The sequence below is a fragment of the Bemisia tabaci genome, chromosome 2, assembly GCF_918797505.1.
Source record: "Bemisia tabaci chromosome 2, PGI_BMITA_v3".
Classification (NCBI taxonomy): domain Eukaryota; kingdom Metazoa; phylum Arthropoda; class Insecta; order Hemiptera; family Aleyrodidae; genus Bemisia; species Bemisia tabaci.
Genome location: NC_092794.1, coordinates 47,220,741 through 47,246,679, shown reverse-complemented (window position 1 = coordinate 47,246,679; position 25,939 = coordinate 47,220,741). Strand labels below are relative to the sequence as shown.

The following is a 25,939-nucleotide window of genomic DNA, read 5'->3' as shown; positions in this document are numbered from 1 at the left end:
TTTTGGATTTATCGAACAAATTTCAAACCAGGATAAGGAGAAGTTCTCATGAGAAAAATAATTAATTTTGTGTGCTTCGCATTCTGAAGTTCTGAACAACTGAAAAAAAGTGTTCTTTCTTTCACAATTTGGGTATATTTCACTCTAATTAGAGGAATACTTCTATAAGCTTTATAAACAAAACCATCTGTTGGACACTTAAATTTAAAATAGCCATCACTGCCATCAGAATTAACCGTCCATTTTTACTGGAGTAGGTAATAGTTTGAGGTTTACGTCTGTGCCAGTGCTCCTCAAGATCTTGTTTCAATCTCTAATTAACAATGGGTCTCCACCTAGGAAAAGGATTTGATTAATTGTTTCTTCTTCCTCTTTTCTTTTTTTTCTAACAAAAAATCCAACATAAAAATTTTGAGTGAAGTATGAGGGAGAAAGAACCAATATGTGCTTGAATTTTATTTCCACCACAAGCATTTCTTAACCAAATATAGTATTTCTACCACTTTAAAACCTGGATTGTTGTAATTAAACACCAACTTCCTAAAAAAAGAAGAAAAGCTAGCTTTGTGATAATTCTTATCTACAGCCTAACTGAGAAAATCTTAAGTGGAGATGACCCCTTTTTGCAGTTATTTGCTACCCCCATATCACAGATCATTAATGGTTCTTTTTACCAGTAGTTTTCATTACAAAATACATAGTGCAAAAGTAGCCCAATTGCAAGTTGGGTTGTGTGCAAATGTGTAATTTTTAACATTTATTTGGGGAAAGGACCCATAGTCTTCCCTCTAGAGGGGGTCTACATTTTCCTCCCTAGAGAAAGTACCTAAATACGAAAACGCTCGAACTCAGGAATTGAACTGGCAATAAGTTTTAGAGTTCATAACCTAGATAATCAGAGCGATAAAAAAGAAAAACCTAATGACAGAAGTGCAATCTGAGCTTTCATTCCAGTTATTGAACTTGAATGATTGTATCCATTTCAACCGAGATTGCTGCAAGTACAATCCAATTTTTTATTCTCTATGCATATAAACTTCTCTACAACCTACAAAAAAATCTGAGCACATGAATGCTCAATGATACAACACAATTCGACGGTGCAAGTCGGCAATCACATAACTCGGTTTGCGACGTCGCAGACTTCCTGTCATACTTTATTTTTTAAACAGAAAACTACTCAACGGCAATTCTTTAAAACTATCATGATTTTTCTTCTCAATGCGAAGAAAATTCTGCAAAAACTTCAAGAAATAATGTCAATTTGCTCTCCTTTAAAAAAATGACGTAGAGGCGGAGATTTTCAGACACCGCAAACGAGTTATGTGATTGCCGACTTTCACCGTCGAATTATTCTGTTTTAACAATCAAATGTTAACTCAGTTTCTCAAAATCCAATTCATTGTCAAGGATAAAATTAAAAGATGTAAAATTTAGTTACAGAATTTATGGGAAGTTGCAAGTCGAAGTGGGGGATATTGCTATCGCTAGAACTTAGAAGAAAGAAAAGTGTTATCATGACTTTTCTGCTAACCAATATTGTGTTGTGCAACAAATGTTCGTAAGGATCTTCAAACTCCAACGTAAATGATTAAAAACTAATAATACGAAGTAGGTATACTAGAGCGTTAATCAAGGTTCACATAAAAAATAACTCAATAGCATAACAGTATTTTTTTTCTTGATTTATTTGTCACAAAACTTCACGTTCCTTCAGAACACAAAAATTGATTTTAAATTTAGAAAAGAAGGTCATTTAGTCTCAGCTGAGTGATTACTCTATACAAAAACAGTATAAGTGTAAGTAGTGATGAAAAGAGGTGGCAACCCTTCTATGGAGCTCATTTATCAGTTGAACTCAATAAAAACTTACAAATAAACAGTGAAATTCCCAAACCACAGGTCTTGTTTGCGGTGTTTAAAAATCTTTGCTCCTATTGTAGTTTGTCTTTAAAGAACAAATCAACATAATTTCTTAAAGTTTTTCCAGAATTTGCTTTGCGCTGTAAGGAAAAATCATGTTTTTAAGAGTTGACGTTGAGTATCTCTTCACTAAAAAATAAAGTTTGATAGGAAGTCTGCAACGTCGCAAACCTAGATACATGGTTTGGAAGTTTCAGCGTTAGGAGATGAAGCATGTATACATATCAAACGAAGATGTATACTAAATTATGATGACAAATAATATTTAAGATATTAAGGAAGCATCAACGAATTCTATTATGATGTCATCAACAGGTATTCTGATGACACCATCAACAGCTGCTTTCACTACGTTATCAACAGTTGTCCCGATGACTGGGACAGCCCAGCGATGAAGTTTGTAGGGAAGTTCAATAAATGCATGTATGATAAACTGTTAATGAAAATTACCACTTGAGTAAAAATTTTCAACCTTAACGGAGAAATCATGATGGAAGAACGTAAGACAAATATTGATTGGCAGGAAAAAGGCAAAATTCCTAAATGAACAATAAAAATGATGAAATAAAATAAATCACTACCCTCTAGAAACAAACAACGCTAAAAAAAGTAAAAAACTTGAGGTGTCAAATTAGAGAAATACAAATTCAATAGAATGGCAACAATCTTGTCTCAAGTTTCATCTCATTTTCAGATTTTTTCAGTTCAACTGTGACCACACTGAACAGTTTGATGAGTTGGATGGAGGCCTTGATGTTTTCTTTGGAATTTTCTGCCCAGTAAACAAAGATACTCGAAGAACCATTGTCATTCTGGTGTACGACTTGAGCTTTTCCCTGTAAAGATATGGAAGATGAGGCATTAAGAGAAGTAGAAAGTGAGTGCTATAAATTCAGCTGATGTTGCTGTGCAAGCAGAATTTTTTTTGATTCTTTATAAATATTTTACACGGGACTGGAGTCATTTTGATATTTACAGAACTTTCATTGCAAACACCACTGCAACATGACGAAATACCAGGTTTAGGTCGAGCGCATGCAAAAAAAAAAAAGGAAGAAATAGGTACTTTTTGGGAGAGTAATGAAAAGAGACGCAGATTTTTCTCATTTTCTTCCTTGAAGCTAATACCTATTGTAGAAACAAGTCGTGGTTACAGGAAAATGAAGTCTTAGAAAATGCCTGATTGTTGGGAAAATAATATACAAACCACTTACAGATAGGTTGTTCGTGTACACCCTCGAAATAAGTCCAAAACGAAGAACAATGCAGTCAAAAGAATGGTCTTTGACATCCAGAACAGCAGCTTTTTCCACAAGAGGACCGGTGATAGATAAATAAATTGTTAGGTATAACCTGGAGCTTGACTCTCCAGCCTTCTTGGCACAGTATTTCTGTTTGTTGGAGATACTAGCAGCCCTGAAGAAAAAAAAAAAACAGATTGAGTTTGGTTCAACTAAGGTTGGATTGTTGAGACACAAGACTACGTTTAAAGTGAAATTTATGGGCAAATACTGCAAGCAAATGGTAGCATACAGTAAATGGACGGAGCCGTATGATCATGAGTCTGACACTCGCTTTGTAAAAGCAATCTTTAAACACCACTAATCAGCAAAATGAACAAACTTATCGCAACTACTAACTAATCAGTAAACGCAACAGAACTTCTTTGTGCTGTTCCTATGGCGCATTTCAAAACAGAAAAAATGTTGTTAATGAATCGGTCCCAATAGTCTAGGTATAAAAAATGTGGCCCAATCAGAGACGGTAGGTCAGTATGATCCCATTGTAAGAATCAGGTTTCCTTTAATTCAGTGCTGTACACGTTGACTCAGGATGTATGACTAGAGGCATCAACGATTCATTGACTGATAAACACTTAAAGGACTTGATTATGCTAAAAAATAAATGAAATTCTTACTTCTGAACTTCCTGAGCTGTGTAGTTTGGTCTGTCACAATATCCTAAAGAAGCGGCTAATAGTCTATGAACAATTATGTCTGCATAACGTCGGATTGGCGATGTGAAATGAGTATAATAACCAGCATTTAAAGCAAAATGCCAATAATCTGCAGGCTCTTTAGCTAATCCACTTGCAAAATAGAGAGCTTTCTAAAAACGAAAAGAGAAAAACATGATCTAGAATAAATATAAATATGATACTGATATTAAGTTGAAATATACTGTTGTCCATAAAATTAACCATCCTAGGTACCAGAATCAGATAGTACAAAAGAAAAAAAGCCTTACACCAACATGAGCGCAAAAAAAAAAAAAAAAAAAAAAAAACATGAGTTGGACTTTGAGAACCCAAAGGTGCTAATTATAGAGGAAATATGATTGGTGATACTTACGGACCTCTGGTTTTTGCTGAAAAATTCCATGTTTTATTCTCTTTCCAATGATGTATATCAAAGAGGGTTGTTAAAAATAAAAATTTAATTGAGGAGGCTAGCCACAGGTTGGATTTTTTTTTTTTTTTTTTTTTTTTTTTTTTTTTTTGTTGTTTAAATTTTTTTAAAGTCCTCATTAATTGTTACATCATTGCAAGGAGAATTGAACATGGACCTTTTAAGCAAAAACCAGAGGTCCCTCACTATCACCAATCCAAAATGGTGGCCCAATAGAGTTGGAATTTGCAAAGCTTTTATTCGCTCTCATTTTTAAATGGTTATATGTAGATACACACTTGAAATCTTCACAAAAATTCCTCACTTCGGGTTCTTTTAAACAATGCATCACACGCTTACTTACAAAAAAGAGGAAAAAAATAGGGTAAGTGCTTCCCTCGAGGTGGTCCCTACAGAATTTCGAGGAATCAGACTTTTAGCCAATTACAGACCAAATTACAAGTCCCTGTCTCAATTTGTGCCAAAGTTACAAGTCTGGTGCAGGACTTAAGGATAACCCCGTGACGCGGTGTCATCAGATTTGACTAGGGAAATTGCATAGATCTTTCTGTGACTGGATTTTAATCAGCACTACAAGAAGAAAAGTCTGGAAGGAATGAGACTGAGAGAAAAAAACAATGACAGTTATTACTTACAGGCATTGGCTTTGCAACAAGATTACTTAAGATGACCCGCTTTGCTTCACTCTCCAGATCAGTTCCATCGAACTGATTTATTGATTGATACAACCCAGCACCAGAGCTGATGTCTATGAAAATATCCTCGGCCTCCAATGTTTTTTGTAGTTCAGCTATTCCATTTTTATTCGGGGGCTTATGATGTCGGAGCAATGCGATGTCTGGATAGGTTTTATAGATATGCTTTCCGACGGTGAAATTCGCTAATAACATAAATTCTTCAATCAACCTAAAAAGTAGAGAGAATAAGGATCGGCTTGAAACACCTTGGAAAATAATTTGAAACTTTTTATTTTATAAAATAACATAAGAAAATATATTGGATAAAAGCTGTAAAATTCTGAAAAACCTAGGCATTTCGAGGCAAATTGACCCCTTCTTCAGCGGTGAAAAGTTAATTGCCATCATTGCTAGAGAATCTTAGTCTTTTTTATAAATTTTTAGGATTCAACATTGTACCCAAACAATATAACACCCTTCAATGCCTAATGTCTCTTTCATGTTTCAGTGCTTTTTCAGTACTTGTGGACTATTTTTGAAAATTCTGGACATACAATATACGTAATAGATTAGTACCTTGACACCCTGAATTAGTGAGAGGGGTTTGTTAATGTCACAAAACTTCCTTCGCACGCTAACAAAATCAGATGATTCCTCTTAAAATTCCGGTTTCATCCTTCTTATTAAAGTCAAAAGTTGAAACTTATGCAACAATATCTTACCAGTTGCTTTCATGCTGCAAATACTGTTTACAAGCTGCAGGCAAACCAGAGGTGGAGTCCAACTTAAACCATAATTTAGGAATTTCTATTTTCAGAGAGCCGCTGTCGAACCTGTTCTTTCTTAGGATAGTTGCTAATCGATGTAGCTGCAGTATTATTTCAGAACAATCTTTTTCTGAGTAACCTTTTCCTATGGGCGGAAAGTCATGCTTTGCTGCTCCAGGATTCATGATTACATCCTACAGTGGCAGAGAGGCAAAATGGTCCATTAGTAAATCACCAAAAATCGAGAAGAGTACCTCTTCATATTGGTGCACTTTCATTTTATTCTACAATCTACTCTCTGGGGAAAGGAAATTTGAGAGTTTAAAAGTGCTCTAACTCATATATGTTCCATAAGTTAACAACAAAAAGGAATTTTATTTAATCAGCATTTGATGTAAGAAGTTAATAGTGGAACTAAGCAAAAAGAAAGGAAAAAACATTCCTATGAATAGTTTCAGTGGTAATTGGACTGGTAGTTTTGACAAAGTGACTGCAGAATTAATTTTGCCAATTTATCCCTGAAAATCCTGATGTACTTAACCCAGTTTATCCAATTCATCAGAATGTATCGAGCATGAACTATTTCATCTTACATTCTCTCAATTTATCATGATTTATAATGGATTTCCCCAATTAAAAATGGTTTGTTCCTATTCATCCCGACTCATTGTTTTATCCATTGAATTACTATATGTACTATAGCTCCAGTGTGTGCGTCATACTTACCTAATAATTTGACTCTCAGTTCTCTCTTATTTGATGTATTCAGATATATCTATTTCTCCCAAATCCCTTCATTTTGATTCCTATCCTTCCATCTTCTTTTCCCTGCAGTTGCCAACTCATCTCGAGTACAGTGAGGTGTCTACAAAGTTGAGAAAAAATTGCCTTAACCAATTTTTTTTCAAAATGGTAGAGTAAGCCGATGCGGCAGCTTCACACATGTTAAAATTGTCATCTTGCACCAATTTTACTTATTTGAGATTCTCCATTTCTTCTCTAATAACCTCAAGCTTAAATAAATGATAAAATCCAACAACACATTACCTGAGCATGAGCATAAGTCAATTGAACACAAGAGTGGATGATGGACCGAGTAAAACGATGAGAAATAATCTCAGCTTCAGGAGTCAGTTCCCAAAAAACAGAAAATGCAAGTTTATCTTCTCCTGGAGTTAAGGAACACAGAGAGCATAGTTCTTCCGGTAGCATATGGTACGCCTAGAACAAATCAAAGATTGTTGATGGAGAATCTAAGTTAATTGGGGATCCCTCGTAGATTGAATTATGTTCTTAACTGAGACAAAAGCAGTGATGACTTTGAGATTATACATGAGATTAGGTGTGCCCAATTTTCTTAAGTCTCTATGGCATGAATTAATTTTGGATCTGAGGTACTGGGGGACACAAATCTATTTGATAGCTGGCATAAAAAACGTAGGGTAGGTACCAATTTTTTTTTCAAAATTTAAAATTTTTGAGAATTAGTTATTGGAAAAAAAAAATAGTGAAAATTTTCAAAATTATGCCACAGAGGAAAGATTCAATTTTTAAAAACTCCCAAAAATACGTTGTTTCGAATTCTTGACTGGAAGCACATGTAGTGTATGCAGTTGAGGGATTATAGACATTTTCATGTGATTTGATTCAAAACGGCTTTATCCTTAATACAAGTGTTTAAAAAGAAGTGATTCCTCTATTTTCAACTGATACCAGATAAAAATGTCTACAATTTTTTCTGACAGATATCAATTCTTTAGAAACTTACTTCTTGATGATTTATTGAATATTATAAAATGAGTTCATACCCAATAGAATGCTGGCTTTTTTTTTTTTAATTTGAACAATGAAAACAGCACAGCAATTTGAATATTTACATGTAGAACATTTTTCAATCCCCTTTTAGTTTTATTCTTAGTTTAGTCTTTACATAAGTACGTCGGGTTTCAATGCTTATTCATAATTTTGACTTACCCTTTGGACAAGATAAATGGTTGTCGCTTTCCGGCATATGGCTTGATCAAATTGCGTTCCTTGTTGAATGAAAAATGCTACGTCTGAAATATGAACTCCCACTTCAAAATTGCCATTAGCTAATTTCCTGCAAGACAGGGCATCATCCAGATCTTTCGCGCCTTCTGGGTCTATGGAGAATATACACTCATTACGTAGATCTTCACGGTTTTTGAAAACTCTTTCGTCACAAACAATATCTTGTAGGCAAGAATCAACTATGCTTCTAGGAATAGGAGTGATATCACAGTCTGCTTCACAAAGTAAAGACATAGTCTCTACTTCTATTGATCCTTTCTCGCCAAGTATTTCTGTTATGAATCCCTGAGAGATCTTCGGGGTGATCCAGTTTGTTAATATTCCTTCAAAATACACATGTTTGTACTTGGTTGAGTTTGAATAAAAATCTGGGGGACAACAATACATTGGTACTTGCCAGCGAGGTAATCTCGAATCATTGGGAGAAAATAAAGCAAACTCTGGATTTTTGTCTGCCATTACTCTTACAGTTCCAATGCCTCTGCGAGAATGAATTAGTTCCTTAATGTACACAACTTTGGCTGTTTTTTGTAATCCTGATGAAATTGATTTCCACATGCTTTGCGGAAGAATACTAAGAATAACTGTATCGCCTTCCAAGGCTCGATTACGATTCCTCACACCCTCAATAAGATAATCAGGTTCAGATTCAATTGCAGAGGAGACATATGCTGTTGTGTAATCACGGGCATTGATGCGCAATTGGCCAGAAACAAGAGTTCCTCCTTGGAGACCGTTCGTGACTTCAATTTCAGATAAATAATTTTCAAAATTGTCTTCTTCTGGTTCCCTATGTTCTTTATTTGTCTTTTTCTCATTATTTTTTTTTGATTTTTTTTTCTTATCTTTTCTCTCTATTTGTTCTTGGTTTAAGGATAAAGATGAAAAACCTTGGCCTTTTTCATCCCCTCTCTTTGGGCCGGAAGATTCTTTACCTTCATTCGAACACATATTGGAGTCATCTCCATCTGTTGCTTCTGCTTTCTTTTTCTTTTTCTTCTTTTTTTCTTTTTTAGGAATACTGTTTTCAACGCCAGTTTGCATTGAGGAATTACAGATTGACAAAGTCGACACTCCCTGTTCGATTTCAGAGAGTTTATTGAGTGTTTTAAGATCTGTTCTTTCGATGATTGGATCAATTGGCAAAGAGCAGTTATTTTGTTTCTTCTTTTTTTTGTTCTTCTTTGTCTTATTGATTACATTACTTACTGTCTCACTTTCTGCAGACAAATTTGAGCCAATTGTCCGTTCAACAGCAGTGAGAAAATAATATTGCTCACTGAGGCTAGCCAAATTTGAAAATGTGTGATCTTTACATTCATTGTACTCTTCGGTTTTTTTAAGTTTGTGCTCATTTCCCCCTGAAGTTTTGTCTTTAATTTTTAAAGTATTCACAATAGGCTGCATTTTTGAAACGCTTTCTTTCATTTCAAGGTTTTTTTTATTTTTCCCTAAATTTTTCTCCTTTATTTTTACACAACTGGAAATTTTCTGCTCATCTGGGGAACATTTTTCCATTTTAATACTAATTTCTTTAAGTGTCTTTAATTTTTTCTTTTCTTTCTTAGATTTTTTCTGATTTTTTACATTTCCCCTAGATTCAAGATTAATATATTCATCAACTAGTTCAGAGCATCTTTTTGGACCAGATAATTTTTTATGAGTGAACTTGGAGGTTATTTCTTTCGGCGCATTCTTAGTTCTTTTTGTGACGGCTTCACTTAAACTACTATTTACCGTCTTTGACTTGACTTGAGCTTTCACTCCTATCCCAAGAGGTAGCAGTCTAAAGGCTCCAATTTGTCGACCCCCATCATCAGGTTCTTTCTCAACCTTACTCTTTTTAGACTTCTTTTTAGATTTTTTTGATTCTTTCTTTTCTGCAAATGGATCTTTTTCACTGACTTTTCCTAGCTGCTTGTCAAGTGTGCGTAACTGTCTCTGTAAATTTCGAAGCTCTTCATTTTTTTCATCTAGATCTAGGGCGGATAAGGACTTTACAACCTTTGATATAGTCCTCGTTAATTTTTGCTTGTTTTTTTCATGGCTGATCGCTAAAGCTGCTCGGTCCGCTTTGGAAGTCATGTTTACTTGACAAAATCATTAAGTCCTGTGAAAGAAAGAGAAAAACACTTTAATGGAAGGAAGGTACATTTTTTACTAGCAAAATAGTAGAGATATGAAAAATTGTTGGTTTCCTTTCATTACCAGCCTCTTGATTTTCTTTAAATATTGTCTTACTGTTTTATATTTTGATCACACTGTATTAAACTGTATGATTTCAGAATTACATACAGAGCACTTGCTAAATTTGCAGGTGTAGATTCTTGAGTAGGTATGGTTGAGATTCTATTAATATTACCTAGAGATGATAATTAAAAAAAAAAAAAAAAAAAAATTGTAGCCAACTGATTTACTGGGTATGACTTTTGCAGCCATCCTCAGACTGTCAAATCTGTCATTTTTCGTCCTTTTTAGGATTGAGCAAACCTTTCGTTGCCTTAAATCAATGTTAATTGTGAAAACTTCTGGAATATCTCTAATTAGTGTTGATTATATATTAACAGACTTCCCATTAAGTGATTCACTTTCCTCATGAAATTTTAATGAGAAACTGAGTCACATAATGCTTTCATTCACACCTTCTCTGGTGCCCCCCTCGTCTCTCTCTCTCTCTCTCTCTCTCTCCCTCTCTAGAAAAAAAAAGTGAAATTAGATTGGACATTTTGAAACAAATGCACACTGCAATTAGGATGCATAGTTTCTATATTTAACCATGGTGAACTTGGAGGCTCACTTGAAGAAGGTAAACACTTTGTGTTGAGCGACCTGAATTAATGCGATATAAACAGTACTCCAGGATGCAGCGTGAATAGTTCCCGAGCCATGGTGCCACTTTATTTCTCATCCTCAAAAAGGAGTGCCCAAGTCTCCCAAGCCTACTGATGATGAAAACAAGTGAAACCCAAACTGACTGATGGGTACTTCAATTTTGGCGGATGTCACTTGACTCAGTCATTTGTGACATACTTACTTTAACCCAAAGTAGTTCAATTGGACAAATGAATCTATGATCATTTGGTAAACTCTTCAGTGAATTACCTGCCGTCCAACTAAGGAAAGGCCTACTTCTGTCCTGCAACTTACGCTCTACGCTTCATTCATCAGCCGCAAAATGTGCTGTGCTGTTGCAGTGAGTGTTGACCTGCCATGACAGTCGTAGGGTAAAAAGTGTTGTTTTAGCGAGGGTTCAAGAGTGATCGTCTAACTCGCAACGCTCTCACCAAGAATATTCTTGGAGGCCTATTGTTTAACAAAAACGCACCCTCTCCTGCAGGCAGTAACAATTTTGAAAGATCCCTTCTTTCTGTGGGGTAATCGGTGTTATGTAGTTCATTGTCAATGGAAAAGACTTAAGCATAGGTGCTTGCATCGGGCACAGGTAATTTTCCTTACCATCATTCATTTTTGTTCATTTCTTCTTGCCTATAAAAGTAAATGGTGTGTATACCCTAGGGCTGCGACTACAAAAACAACGACTACTGTTCATCAAGAGTTGCCCTGACGGACTGTAAAAATGGAATTACCTTACCTGTTTAGTAGAATGCAGGGTTAGCAACTGACGGATTTGAGTGATTTTATGTGCAAATATGATGGAAATTTGATAAGGAAAAAACACTAAAACTTATTCCTTCTCACACCAAATATGTTTTGTAACTGATAAGTGATAAGCGAGCGTCGTCAATAATGTTTTCTGGCTCTCACCAAACACCGTTTAGTTTTGTGGTGTTTGTTGACGAGATTGTGTTTTGTTTGTTTGGTTATGTTATCAATCATCATCTCCTGATAAGTGAGCTCGGCTTGCTCGGCTCTTAGCTGCACTTGTTTGAAGTATTATCCACGTTTCCAAGTTTTGTTAAAGTGCCTAATATCAACAAAATTTCCAGGAATACAATATCTTTATTATTAGACGACAATATTCTCCCTGTTGTTTCCACTAAGCCATTGGGGATATCAACTTCTCTCAGCATGTCTCTCATGGGGAAGGTGAGTAATCGAATTAGTTTTTGAATCTTTTCATCCTGATCTAACAATTTATCCATTGAAGTCGTGTAGTTTTATTGAATTATATTTCAATTTGGCTGCAACGTGAATTTTCTGTTTATTCATACAATTTCTTTGTTCCCAGCCAATTCTATATTCCTACTGGCGAAGTTCATGCTCATGGAGGGTGCGGATTGGTATGTTGAATTTCTGATAATTTTCCCCTTTTTCATGGCTTTTACATCTCTTAAAAGCTTTGTATTGCATTTGGCATCATATTACATAGTTATGCAAAATAATCCTCACTAAACATTTTTCATTCAACAAGTCTTTAAATAAGGTCAAAAGCACCATAAACGCATTTCCTCCTAAAAATTCTACGTAAAACACAGTGGGTATGTAGAAAATGTTCAAATTTAATTCCAAAGGAGGTAAATAGTAGTATTTTTGTCCGTCAATCGTAATTTCTTGCTGAGACCAAGTCCATAGTCTATGCAAATTGAATTGAAAAATACACAAATTTCAGCACATTTTGGAATTTTTTTCTTACCTATTTGTTCTGAAAGAATTTGTACAAAGATGTTGTTAGACCCTGAATGTTTTTAAAAAAGGTAAATTCAAATGTAATTGACACTAGAACTTGAGAGTATCTAGCATCCTAAAGCGGTGCAGGAGGCACTAGGTATGTTCTATAACTTGGAAATTTTGTTAGAGGTATCGTCAGATGAGTTGGCATTTGTTTACTTTCGGTTTGCGAGCATTTTCGCGTCACTACTATCTGCATGAAAACATTCGAATCTTGCATAACACAAACACAAGCTTGGATAGGTTTTTTAATACTTTCAAACCTTGTAACACTTCAATTTTTAGCCACACAGAAATCACAACCACATTACTTAAAGTCGTTGATCATAATTGACGAGTAGCTATTTTGGGATATGATCATAAGATGGAGGTTTTTAATGTGGATACCAGTGAACGACGGTCTGTGCAGAGGCCTAAATTCATTGTCTCCGCCAGCAAACCAAAAGTAAACAAATGCCAACTTACTGACTCTTGAGGTTTTCTCATTTTTATCTACATATGCAGTATCCCCATTCAAAGAGTACAGGAGCTCCATGATCTTGGTGAGTAGGGCAAAACTAAATTTAATGTCACTTTTTTTTTTTTTAAATTGTCAAATTGTGCATAGGCTCTCCAGTGATGAAACATTATCTGTCAAGGAGGGGATGCGCACTTTCTGGTGTGTCATGTCCTCTTTGATTTTCTGTTGGAAATAATCTAGACAGTAGTTTTATAATAGCTTTTTGACCACCATGATGGTTTAATACTTCTTAGCCAGAGACTTGTATCAATGGACTTGAAAGTATTCAGCCTTGCAATCTTTAATACTCTTTTTTCATTTTTCTTTTTAGCATTGAATTTGAAAGAAATTCCTTATGATATCAAACCTATAAGTTTAATAAAAGGTGGTGGCGAGCAGCACAGCAATATTTTTCGTGATGTCAATCCAATGGAACATGTACCTGCACTCCAAATAGATGGTCATACTCTAATTGAATCGGTAGGTAGTGATCAATCCCAGCAATTTCTGGAATTTTTACCCTCGAAAATTTTGCAAGTTTTGAAAAAGCTCTGAAAATGTATAATACCCTAAGTATGCCAAGTTTGAAAGCATAGAAATCGGAATAAAATGTCCCTTTAAAAGTTTCACCATAAAATCTGAATGCTTAATGCTGAATGAGGCTATTGCAAAGGTGGGCTAAGAAGGCAAGACTCTTTTGGCGCTGTGATTAGCTTATGTAACAAACTTTAACCTGTAAGAGAGCTATGAGTATAAGATGCTATTGGCAGATTTTAATTTTATCTAGCAGTTTTGAGGTATAGTAAAAATATACTTACTTTTGAAACACCCCTCTCAAATTCTTCAGCCAAAGAAAAAAAAAAAGATGGTTTAAGTTTGTAAGCCGGCACTTGTACATTAATGCATTAATTGTTTATCCTTGTTTTAAAACTATTGATGAATTTCAGCTGAATATTATGCACTATCTAGAAGAAACAAGACCTCAACGGCCTCTCATGCCACAGGATGTCCATAAAAGAGCGAAGGTAATTAAGTTCTTCGTGTTTGCTTCATGTTCAAAAATGACTCTGATGCTTGAAAAGTGTATAGAGTGTAAGTGTTTCAGTGTGCCCTGTTAACAATTCTTGTTGGAGGACTGGTAGAATGATTTGAAGTTAAAACATTTAAAATTTCAACGATTCTAAAATATTAGTCGAAATATCGTATTTGGAGGTGTGATTCTCCTATTCCATTAAATAATTGTCAAATGAGCTCCCAAGCAGAGTTCGGGGAATTTAAAGACAGAGAAATTATGGCAACCATGGGACTGCATAAATTGTACATAAAGGAGTAGATTTTAGGTATTTCCCGCTTTCTCAATGTGATTTTTGTTCATAATCACCAATGAAGAGCTAACTCGGTTGGCTGCATGACTCGTATGCAACAGACCCATTTCTGTTGGAAGGTAGCATATTTATTTGATTTTCAAATGGAGATCCTATTTTATGAGGCTATGCCTTCAACTTCAAAATTTTTTTCAAGTAGGCACTATTTAGCATTAAAATTTTGCAAATTACGTGGCAGTGATCACTCATTATTTTCTTGTCCTTCTCACGTAATATTGCCACTGCACTCCTATTGTTGGTTCAGAGACCTCTGGAAATCTTCTTTAAGCCTTATACATGTAATCGGTTCTTTCTTGACTTGTAATGATTGTAATGAAAATTTCAGGTGCGTGAAATTTGTGAAGTAATAGCAAGTGGGATTCAGCCTTTACAAAACTTAACTGTGTTAATTTATGTTGGCGAAGAAAAGAAAAAAGAATGGGCTCAGCACTGGATTCAAAGAGGGCTCAGAGGTAACTTGAAAGTTAAATCACTGAATGTTAAGAAAGATGGAATATTTAGTCCCCCCCCCCCCCTTTCAGGTCATATTGAATCTTTCTACCAAAACTATTTTTGGGCCCGTTCAAGCAACCTGTCGTTGTTCGGAGTTTGTAAAGCTGCCTCCTCATTCTCAATAGTTTGAGTAATATTTTGTACCAAAAACAACTTCTGCAGGATAATACTAGTCATTTCACTTAATTTTTTCTTGAAGTTCCAAATTTTTGAAATTAAAATAGGGTCAGATCAAAGATGAATAGACAGAGCACTTGTATCTAAAAGCAATGAGGAGAATTGAAGCCACTTTGCCACTTGAACTTTTGTGAGTGGGTAAGTGCATTGGGGAATCCATGTGTGTTAAATGGAAGTACAATTGGACTGCATGAAGCAGAAAGGAACCGAGCCACATCAGATATTCAAATTCAATTGGACAATTCAATTTTTTACATGATTATATTGAAAATAGTCATGTGGAACTTTATGCAAATTCCAGTGAACTTGCTGAACAAAGCAAATTCCTTAAAATTTTCAAAGGAATCCGCACAAAAGTCCTCTTGTGAAAAATTAAATTGCTCGTTAAATTTGGCAATAGCTGATGTGGCTTGCTACCTCTCTGCTAACGCGGTTCAATTTGAACTTTGCCTCTTGAGTTCAGCCTATTTTATGCAATGAGCTTGGCTAATATACCTGAACCAATATCATGAAAAGTGTTGAGGGGGTGATTTTTCATTATGTTCTCTACTTTGTACTACTGTATCTATTTAGATTTATCAAAATATCATCGTTAAAATTGATAAAATTGATGTCAAGTGCTTCTGTAAGGGTTATGTTCAAGCTCAAGAATGTTACGTATTCCAAATGAATCTACAACAACTGTTATATTTTACAAATGTTCTGGCTGTTTTTTTTTAGCCCTGTTATAATTGTTACATCCATTTGTCTTGTGCAATTTTTTTGTTTTATATTGTTGAATTGGGCTATTTCATTGTGTTTTTCTCATCGCCTTAAAAATATATTTTTACTGTTACTTCATCACTGTTTCAGCCGTAGAAAAATTGCTAACTGCATCAGCAGGAAAATACTGCGTTGGTGATGAAATTTCTTTAGCTGATTGTTGTTTGATTCCACAAGTCTTCAGTGCTCGCAGGTAAAACCATATAATATTTATTTTTTACATATTGGTAAAAGACTCACCACATTACTTTACCCTTTTCTGTTGTTATATTTAATTACATCTCTGCAGTGGATCACCGTTGTCCAGGGATTCACTTTCTGCAGATTCGCTTAACCATGATTGACTTTTAGTGGAACGTCCTCATTATCCATGACTCCTTGCTTTGCTTACTCAAAAATGAGTGGACTACTGAGTTTCACGGATTTTTTGATAACTATTTTCAATTGCTCTTTCTTAATAAATCAAATTGATTGATATACCTGTCTACTTTTCAATTTTATCAGCATCAAATTTTTACTTTCTTCATTTCAAGCTTCTGAAGCTTTTGAGATCTATTGGAACAAGTCGAAGGGAAATTCAGTCAACTCTGAGGAGTTGTTAAAATTTTTCTGCCAGGATTCACGTTTTACAGAGAATCTTTGCTTCCCTAAATAAATACATTTAGCATAGCTGTGCTAGTGTACTGTCTCTAAAAACAGCAAAAAACTAAAGGAAGTAAGCTGCTGTGATGAGGATAAACGCCATATAAACAATCAAGAGTTGCCAAATTTCTTCCAATTAAAAGTTAATTTTTAAGAAGAATTATGAGTATTTTTTCTTGGGACCAGATGGTTTAGATTTGATCGTGAACAATATTCTCTGAAAAATTTGAGGAAAATTATGAACAGGTTTCTCTGAAAATTCGTATTTTATTCAAGAAAATTTTGCAACGTTTGCTTGGAGACTCATCATTGTTTATCTTAGTATGGCAGTATGGAAACCCTGACTCTGTTTTTTCAATCTCCCTTTCCAAAGTGATGCTGACAGTAGCGCTTGCCCGAAATGATGACAAATAAGGGTATGCTACGATGTTTTCCAATATCCTATCCATACAATCATCAAGACAATCGTTTTAATGTTCATTGAACCCACCCACCCACAGTTTTTATTTTTTGTTCTGTTACTTATTTATTTATTTTTCTTCATAATTTTTTATAGATTCCACGTTGATTTACGTCCATTTCCTATCGTTCTGAGGATTGATCGAGAACTAGAAAACCATCCTGCTTTTTGCGCAGCACATCCGTCTAACCAACCAGACTGCCCACCGGAAGTGACCAAGTAATATTCAGGTGATCAAGCTTCTGTGGCAAATTTTTATCAGTATCTCTTTTCATAGATTTATCTCAGTTCATGTTGATGGATTTAAGCAGTCATCAAAAATGATGAAGTATTCCCTATGAGTTTGCCAGAAAAACTCATTGATTTGAAAGCTCATCTCCAGCATGTTTCCATAACCTTATCCTACAAAGCAATTTGAATGCAAGTGATCCTCCTAATATGGTGCTCTCAGGGATGATTGGAAACTTGCATGGGGAATGACACTTGTAAAATTATTTCAGAGCCACCTCCGGTGTGTTTCTGGTTTCTTATTTCAATTTGATCTTGGGGCTTTATGCTAGGGCTGTGCGAGTACTCAAATTTCTATTTTTTGTAGTCAGGTAAGGTTCGAGCAAGTACACAAATTTGGCTCAAGTGCCGATAACACAAGTTTTTTCAAATATTTTGAGCTTTTTTGAGCTGAAAATGTTAAAACAGTCAAACTACTAAATATTTTAATCATTCTATTATTTTTAGAGTCGACATTATTTTTAATTGTAAAATGACGTGTTAAAACTCAAAATTACTTGAACTCGACTCGACTTGAGCTGGACTCGGCTCAAGGGTCATTTTCAAAGCTCGAAAAAGCTTGAACTCCACTCTAAACAGTGAAAAAATACTCAAACTCAGCTCGAACTCAAACTATCAGGCTCGCACAGCCCTACTTTATGCCTGTTTTTTTTTTTTCGTTTCCTACCCAGATGAGGTGTCTAATTAGTTCAATCAGTATGGTAATTTCTTGAGAACAAGGACAGGTTAACAATTTCACCTCTCAGCATCAAAGCTGTGAGATTCTGGTGCAGTTTTGAAGTTGTTGTATTGAGTGTGTAACTTGGATCTGCTGTTTTTCAACCAAAACTAGTACATTTTTAGTGGATGTGCTGCAGTTGAGTACGTGCGGCGTAATTAATGTTAGGAAAAATGAGAAAATAAAGGACGATGAAAGTTCTGTTGATGGCTGTGCATGAATAAAAGTATTAATAGTTTTAGGTCATATTTTACAAACTTAATATCAGGGAGCAATGTTTCTGTAAGTAAAGTATGTGTAATTTATTTTTTATTGTATAATGTTAATTTTAACCAAACTGTAATGACAGGGTGTCTACCGTGCAGAAAGAGAGCATGGTTACACTGATAAGCATGGATTTTTAAAGTTCAGTATAAAGGCGTAGAAAATTTTCCATGTAAAGGTACGGTTTTATCGGCTTTTTGTGATGAACTTCAAAAAATAGCCTCAGGGATATGCAATTTCTTAATGTAGTCCTCTTTACTTTTTCTAGTAGTTGGATTCTTTGTGTGTTGGTTCATTCTAGTCCACTTAAAATGTACCACTTTCCTTTCTCTGGATCCAAATTTCTTAGAATTTTTTTCTTGCTGATGAAAGTTGAAGCAAACTTCGTCTTTTTTGAATGAATACTATCGCTCTTACTATGTTTTCTTTGCTGAATATTGAGGATCATCAGGAGCACTCAGGAAATTATTCGTGCTAAATTTTGAACAAAATTATCTATTCATATGTGACGTAAGAAATATGTGTCCTTCACAATTTAAACAGTAAATGGTAAGGAAAAAGTTAAGGAAAGGTAATGAATTAGCAAGGAATCTGAATGATAAGATACCAATAGACACCCTAAATAGTCTGCATTAGGAAGGCTTTCATGTCAATCCAAGAACAAAACTTTATCTATTAACTGCAGTGGCCATTACCACTTACCTCTACAATTTTGCTGTACAAAGTCAACAAAATTTCTTGAATCATTGCTATAGACCTCCAATAAATTTAATAAGAAATGCGAAAAGAGGTAGTGTATCATTGACTCATAAGAATAATGAGGCATCAATTCTCTTATCAAATTCTGAAAACATGTACACTCAAAAATGCTTGCTGAAGAAGCATATTTTTTTCAATGACAACTATTTTAATGTCTTTGCCAGCAGTTTATTAGATTCAAAATCACCTGTTGATTAATGTAATGCAATGGAGTAATAATCATGGATTTTGGTACATACCTTATTTATTGTTAACAGTTCAAACTTCACCTTTGGGAACAATTTTCATCACTTGTCTTTTAATGCACACCCAAATATTTTCTTTCCAATCAAAAACCAATGGAGTCTAGTAATTCAGTCACCTACCTCTCAACAACAGTAGAATCTAGGTACCTATATAGGTATAAGGTATATGTGATTAAATAAATCCTAATGAATTTCCTTTTAGCCAAAGACTGTAGTTTGTTCAAATTTCTATCATGTGCAGTACACATGGTTGGTAGGAAGAGCCTCATTGACAGTTAAACATTTGTCTCTCCAAAAGTCAGCTACTTCTGAATGTTTTTCAGTTTATATTAAACCTAAACATAATTTTTTAGCAGATTTTTTAACAAATAACCTGAAAATGACAAAAACCTGTGAATAAATCTGACAGTTCAAATGGCATAAAAATGGATTTATTGCATTTACATTGCATTTTATGTTTTCTCTATATTTTTAGATACTCGTAATATTTTGTCCAGATCCTCTTAAAAGTAAATTTTTATCAGATGTAGCGCTTTGAATGTATTTTTGAGAACCTCAACTTAAGTGAGGCTAATTAAGTATGTGAAATCTTTATACTGATGGCGGGCTTCCCGGAGGCTCCACTTTGACCTTTATAGGAACATGTAAATACATAACCGGGCAACTGATAATAACATGAATAGTCATCCCACTAGTGAGGGGAATCCCTGTGTTGCGATAAATGTATTGTTCCAAGGGGCCTTTTGCGTCTTTAATACTTAGGTTTGTAAGTTTATTGATTTAATCAGTTTAAGGTTTATATCTATTTTATTTATGTCTTCATTGTTGACACTTATGAAGTGTTCTTGTGCACAATGGCTCAGTACAACTGTCTACTTTTATTTTTAAAAATATGCAAATAAAAGAAAGAACCATCTGTGTGTCTACATCCTTGATTGTTCAGTTTTAACCCCTTGAGCATATAAAATTCAAAAATCATGTTTTTCCTTAGCAGGAACAAATTAATCAATTTGGAAAACTATTCAGATGTAATAATCAGTTAATACAGTTTCCCCATCCAGTTTTTTTAAATTAGGCAGACGTTTGGTACACTCCGTCCTCCACACACCTTCATCCAAATTTTCACATATCGGGTTTCCTGAAAAAAATTAAAAGTTTTTTAAATCAATACCTATCTAATATCAAGGAAAACTATAGGTATTTTTCAAAAGTCATCCAGAGATTAAAGTCCTCTCTCGTTTTCATCGCAAAATGGTAATGCCAGGGGAAAAAATTATACTTATTGCTGAATTTAGCATACTCTTTAACATTAATTTTAATAATTTTTTCGGCCCCTCCAAAAAAGTATCCTAATATTATTGATTTACTCAAATTATTACATTTGGAAGTACCTACTGAATGATCTGGTATGACTATGCTTATGCTTATTGCACTTATGCTGTTTTTAAAATGAGCCAAAAATCATTGTTCTTTCCCACAAAATGTAAACCAATCTTATTAACAGAAGAAATAGCTGCATCAAGGAGCTGTTTTTAGTGCATCGCCTAGTCATTCATCAAGGGCGAAAGGGCTTCTTGCTCTAATTCAGCTGTCAGGAAAGTAGACTCAATAATTTTTTCATCAGGGCTCATTTCCTAATTCTTAAAAAAAGGGTGTGAAACTTAGGGTACGCAAGAGCGAATTTGCCTGCTGCCTTTACCAACAAATAACAAGTCTATCAAGGATGGACATTCCTGTAGCTTAGCAACCTCTCCCCAATCTTTGACCAAATTGTTTGACATGTGCAGAACTTTTAATTTCCGCAAAGCAGCGACACCTTTCACTTTGTCGATCAAATTGTATGATATCCATAGTTCTTCCAGTGTGTCTCCTACTGGTTCCTGTGTACAAAGTTAAGAGTAAAACCTATATTAGTGATCAGACGTAGCATGCGACAGGAGACCTACTGATATTCTACGCCTACAGTCTCTTACTTGTATCAATTTAACTAGCCACGGATACTAAATCATGAATAATCTGGGTCTCTGATTAGTGTTGTTTGGGTCCTAGGTATCCCCCTATTACATACCTGCTATATCGATGTTTCTAGCCTCATCTGAACGATTACAAACTTTTTTGTGGTTCAATGTTTTAGGAACCTATGGCTCTTCTCTTTTTTTTTGTCCTTTTTTGAAGTTACCTATACATTTTTAATGCCAGAAGTTCGGTGATCCCATAGACATTTTTACTTTTAAATCAGTCTCATTTTCAAGCATTGTTTTTTTTATAACTGTGATGCAGCATGCTTTACTTACTTTCTTTCATATCTAAAGATGTGTGCATTCTTGTATTCTTACCAGTCCTGTGAATGCTTTAATGTAGTTTCGTCCAAGCGATAAAATTTTAAGATTTTTCATACCACTTAAACCAGAGATTTTTTCTATCATATTTGTGGACAGCGACAGTTTTCTAACCAAGAAACAAAAAGTAAGGATTAGGAGGCATTTAATATTGAGAAAATAAATCCATAAAAAGGTCTATGCGGCAATCGCGGCGATATTGCCAATTTAGGTCAGATATGATATTACAGCTTTTTATTACCATATTACGACAACAGGGCCGGATTTAGGGGGTGGCCCATGGCGGCAAATTTAGGGGGTGGCAAATTTTACAATTTTTTTTAAATGTAGGTATAAAAAAAAAAAAAATCGGTTCAGAAAAAAAAAAAAAAAAATACAAACGAGAAAAGGCGGCAAAATCTATCATTTCCTGATAATATAGTAATTTCTAATTTTGTCGTTTTTTGGTGATACAAGATTCAGTACCTTTAATTATTCGAGTTAAAGAGAGAAATCAAACACGGAATGCGGCCTGGAACGGCGCGGCGCAGAGAGCAATGATGACAAAGGACTTGAGATGAAAAGGACAAGCCCTCGGCACGGCTCGGCGGTCGGCATGTAACACATATTAGCGCCTACATAACTGCATGAATACTTCACGCATTGCATCAAACACAGTGCAGTCAGCAGCGGTCGGTGTGAAATGCATAGCGCCTACGAGACTGCATGAATACTTCACGCATCGCGCCAAACACAGCGCGACACGGCGCGGCGCGACGGAGTTGGAAGTTGAGATTATTAAACCACATTAATGTTTGTTTTTTCATAATTTTTGCGTTTATTTCTTTAAAGTGGAAGGCCTTGTCCACACAGAGATAGGTTTACGGAACTTACTTTCGTGCAAAGTTCCGTGAACTTTTGGTAGTAGTGTTGACAGGGCTTTCGCAAAAAATGTGTCCAACACGAGTAAACGCGTCTTATGCATCCCTTCCCCTGTTCGTTTTTATTGATGTTTCAAAACGAATGAGAAGGGGGCGGCAAAATACAGGCGGCCCATGGGCGGCAAGTAGGTAAATCCGGCCCTTTATGACAAATTTTTTCTTTATTCCTCTCTGCATTATCGTTAAACACTTCTTCCAATAGTGCCGCCTTTCATTCAAAACCTATTAGGCTCTAGGGTCGAGGTAGGGTAGAGTAGGGTCTCGAGGTAGGAATTTAAATAATTGAAATCCTGTAAGTTTTGTAATTTTTAACTAAGCAAAAATAAAAAGCAGAGATTCTACGTAAGATTAAGTAAGACGCTATACATAAAGGGAACTTCTATAAGAAGAGCATCACAGGACATAGGTGCTGCTAGAGATCCGTTCTGCGTATGGACGTCCAATTTGGTGTCGTTAGGTATGTTTTTTTCTATCTCTAAATAACTCGAGGAATATGGAAAGTTTACTGAGCAGGTAAGTAGTTAGTTTTTTTATTTTTAATTTCACTCAAATATTCCCTCTCAAATGGTCTCTGAGTATGAAAATGATCATTTTTTTTTTTAATAAGACCCCAAGGATCACTTATTCCACTTACTTACTCGCACTTAACCAAAGTACCCAGCGTATTGTCCATTTTTTCGATTGGTAGCCACTGAAATTGCATTCCTATATCCGTCGCTTGGGTCGAATCTTGTCCAGTTTTTTCCTCCCATTTTTTAAGAGCCTCTTTAATTGTCGTTGGTTTTGCTTGCTGTGAATGATAAGAAGGAAAAAAGAAAAAAGAAAACTATTACCATTTGGGGGGGGGGGGGGGGTTAACATGCTCAAGAATTCTAAACTGCGTTTTATCGTGCCCTTCGGACCAAAAAAAAACTATGCAGGGCTGTATGTACTCAAGAATGTCCCAGTCCCATGGCTAAGTGGTCAGACTGCTTATCGTAAGCACCTTTAGTCGGAACTACGGCCCCTGCCGCGCCATTTGCCTCCTCCTATTTTCGGAAAATCATCGTTTTCCCTAAATTTTGGCCATAGCTGTGGACCAAAAATCTTGAAAAATGGCTATCACCTTGATCTTAGTCGCTAACTTTATTCGTAGTCCCAAAAATATCGAAATATGAAGTGGAATTTTTTTTTTTGGGGGGGGGGGAGGGGGAATAGGGGTTATGCAACTTTGACTTTGAGGTTTAAAAAAGTCGGTTTCTCAGCAATTTCATTGATTTTTTCTGAAATTTAACCTTGGAAAAAAATAAATGCTGTCGCATTTTGCGCAGGCGTGGCTAAAGAATTTCACTGCGGGGAGGGGGAGGTGTGAGAGCAGCTACATTTTAGGAAGTTACACACCTTCTATGTATCATGATTTTCCGAGGTGGAGGGATAAGAGGTTCGCCTCTCGAGTCTCGATCCAAGTAGCCCAGTGCAATGAAATTATTGGAGTAAAATTGCAATAATTTTGCATCATTTGGTCAGTATAAATCAAAGAACAACACGCCGAGTTCCATGTGCCAGAAAGGTAGGCAATTTGCAACACATTGAAAATATTAATCTTACCTACTCAAATTTTATTGCAACTGATGCCAATAAAAAGTGCCCCTTCAATTAGCAGATAGGCAACATGCACAACACTTCGATGCAGTAGTAACAATTTCACCACGTAATTGCAAACTGTGCCATTTAGGAGCTGTCTTGTTTGCGCTTATGACTTTTGATAATAACGAAATGGATAGTCGTATTCGGGCTGTGAACGCCAATAACTTGTTTCAGCGGTGGAACCACAAAAATAAGTAGGTATATCGTGATTGTTCCTATACAAAATGTCCATCTCTGCCCCTTGTTTTCAAGAGAGAATTATTATACTGCCCTATCAGAAATTTTTAGAGAGCATCTTTTAAATGCAAAGAAAATGAATTTAAAATTTTGCAACTGGACTGCATTTGCAATAAGAAACGACAATTCCATTCATTAAAGCATCCTATCTGAATAGGGAAAGGAATGGCCCATACATTGTTTCTAAAATGAAAACTAGTTATTCTTCATAAAAGAAGGTAAAATGTGACCAGAAATCTACAATCGCAGACCGAGGTATGTGGTTTCGTAATTTTTCCATCAGTATTTATGAGTATAAAATTGAAATGTCGAGCAAATAGAGTTTCTTACCATAATTTCAAGATTTTTCTTTCTGAAATCTCTCGCAACCGATACACTTTAACAGACTGGTGGGTTGTTGACGTTGCCCCTAGCAACTCTTTGGCGAGGCGGCACGGTTTGAAAGGAAGAAAATAATATGTAGACGCAGAAATATCGGGAAACAACCTGTAAATCTCAAGTGGAGAACGCATTTTGCAGTGTAGCCAGTCGGATTCATAACATATTTGAATTGATGCAAGATTGATATAGGCGCCGTATGAAGGAAGAGGAGGGGGGATCTCTGGACACCTCAAGGTTAAACGAGAAGGACTTTCTAAATTTTTTGAAAATTTAGAGTCTCGTATATGGAATGTTTAGCGTATCAGCATTTTACGTCTTTTTTTTCTAAACATAGTGGAAAATTTAAGCAAAAAATTCATAAATTCTCTTAGTGTTATCTTCGGTCAGCGGTGAATTTGTCCTTTAATCGCGCAATTTAATTTTTTACATGAAAATGTCCTTACGGATTTCTGTGCTAATTTCAGTGAATTTTTTTCGTAGTGCCAAGAAAATTCCTGGACATATCCAAAAAAATCGGCACAAACGTTTTCTTGTAAAAAATTTAATTACTCAATTAAACCTAGCAGTAGCTAATGCGGCTAGGTTCTTTTCTCCTTAACGCGGTCAAATTTTAAATGCAATCCATACGTTAATCGACTGACTGACTCTTGACGAATTACTTACGAGATTTAGAACGAAACTGAAAAGCATCAAAATAATCTACATGTTATTTAAATAAATTTTACAACTTGTTTTGTTTATAATCCTCAAAAGTTTTTATACGAAATCACGAGTTTTTTTTTTTTTTTTTTTTTTTTTTTTTTTTTTTTTTTTTTAAATCTTACGTATATTTTCAATATCTTGGATGTGCGTGTTGCATATGTGCTCAAAAATTGGAGGCACATCCGCTTTACAGAGACTAGACGAGTTGATCGTAGCGCCTTGATGCAACTATTCGTGTTCCACGGATGTGCGTGTTGCAGGTTCAAAACTGAAGGCGCTTTCGCTTTCCTCATCTCTTCAGAAATGCTTAGGAGTTACCGTTAGTTATAGCCTTCAGATAGAGTATTTATAGGCGTAAGGAGAGCAGAGACCAGGTAGCGACACGAGGCAACAGTAACAAAGGCCAATAATTGAATCGGTCATTCTTAAAAAGACTTGAGTGTCAGAAATGAAAAAATGAGAAAAAAATAATAGAGAAAATGTAGAAATGGACCCGTTTTAAATCGAAGATCATTTAATAATGTTATTAATCAATTCATCGTTTTAATATTTTAAAGCTCTGAAATCTAGAACGGGTCGATTAAAAC

General features: G+C 35.3%; 3 protein-coding genes across 3 annotated transcripts; 1 reads left to right on the top strand and 2 right to left on the bottom strand.

The window, feature by feature from the left end:
• Positions 1–1,664: 1,664 nt before the first annotated feature.
• Positions 1,665–11,573, bottom strand: Dis3l2 (Dis3 like 3'-5' exoribonuclease 2). Its single transcript, XM_019040087.2, has 8 exons — positions 11,420–11,573; positions 7,750–9,937; positions 6,823–6,996; positions 5,731–5,969; positions 4,967–5,237; positions 3,842–4,032; positions 3,138–3,339; positions 1,665–2,759 (listed from the first exon to the last, which is right to left on the bottom strand). The coding sequence occupies exons 2-8, from the start codon at positions 9,910–9,912 to the stop codon at positions 2,571–2,573; spliced, it is 3,429 nt and encodes a 1,142-aa protein (XP_018895632.2). The 5' UTR covers positions 9,913–9,937; positions 11,420–11,573; the 3' UTR covers positions 1,665–2,570.
• A 145-nt stretch (positions 11,574–11,718) lies between these two features.
• LOC109029583 (probable maleylacetoacetate isomerase 2) lies at positions 11,719–20,073 on the top strand. The gene is made up of 7 exons (XM_019040084.2): positions 11,719–11,874; positions 12,017–12,068; positions 13,287–13,435; positions 13,903–13,980; positions 14,666–14,792; positions 15,862–15,964; positions 16,970–20,073. The coding sequence occupies exons 1-7, from the start codon at positions 11,857–11,859 to the stop codon at positions 17,094–17,096; spliced, it is 654 nt and encodes a 217-aa protein (XP_018895629.1). The 5' UTR covers positions 11,719–11,856; the 3' UTR covers positions 17,097–20,073.
• A 73-nt stretch (positions 20,074–20,146) lies between these two features.
• Positions 20,147–25,119, bottom strand: ODA-Dnal1 (Outer dynein arm dynein axonemal light chain 1). The gene is made up of 5 exons (XM_019040085.2): positions 24,600–25,119; positions 23,045–23,196; positions 21,484–21,595; positions 20,847–21,027; positions 20,147–20,285 (listed from the first exon to the last, which is right to left on the bottom strand). Exons 1-5 carry the CDS (start codon positions 24,600–24,602, stop codon positions 20,170–20,172), a joined length of 564 nt encoding a protein of 187 aa, XP_018895630.1. The 5' UTR covers positions 24,603–25,119; the 3' UTR covers positions 20,147–20,169.
• Between the last annotated feature and the right edge of the window lie 820 nt (positions 25,120–25,939).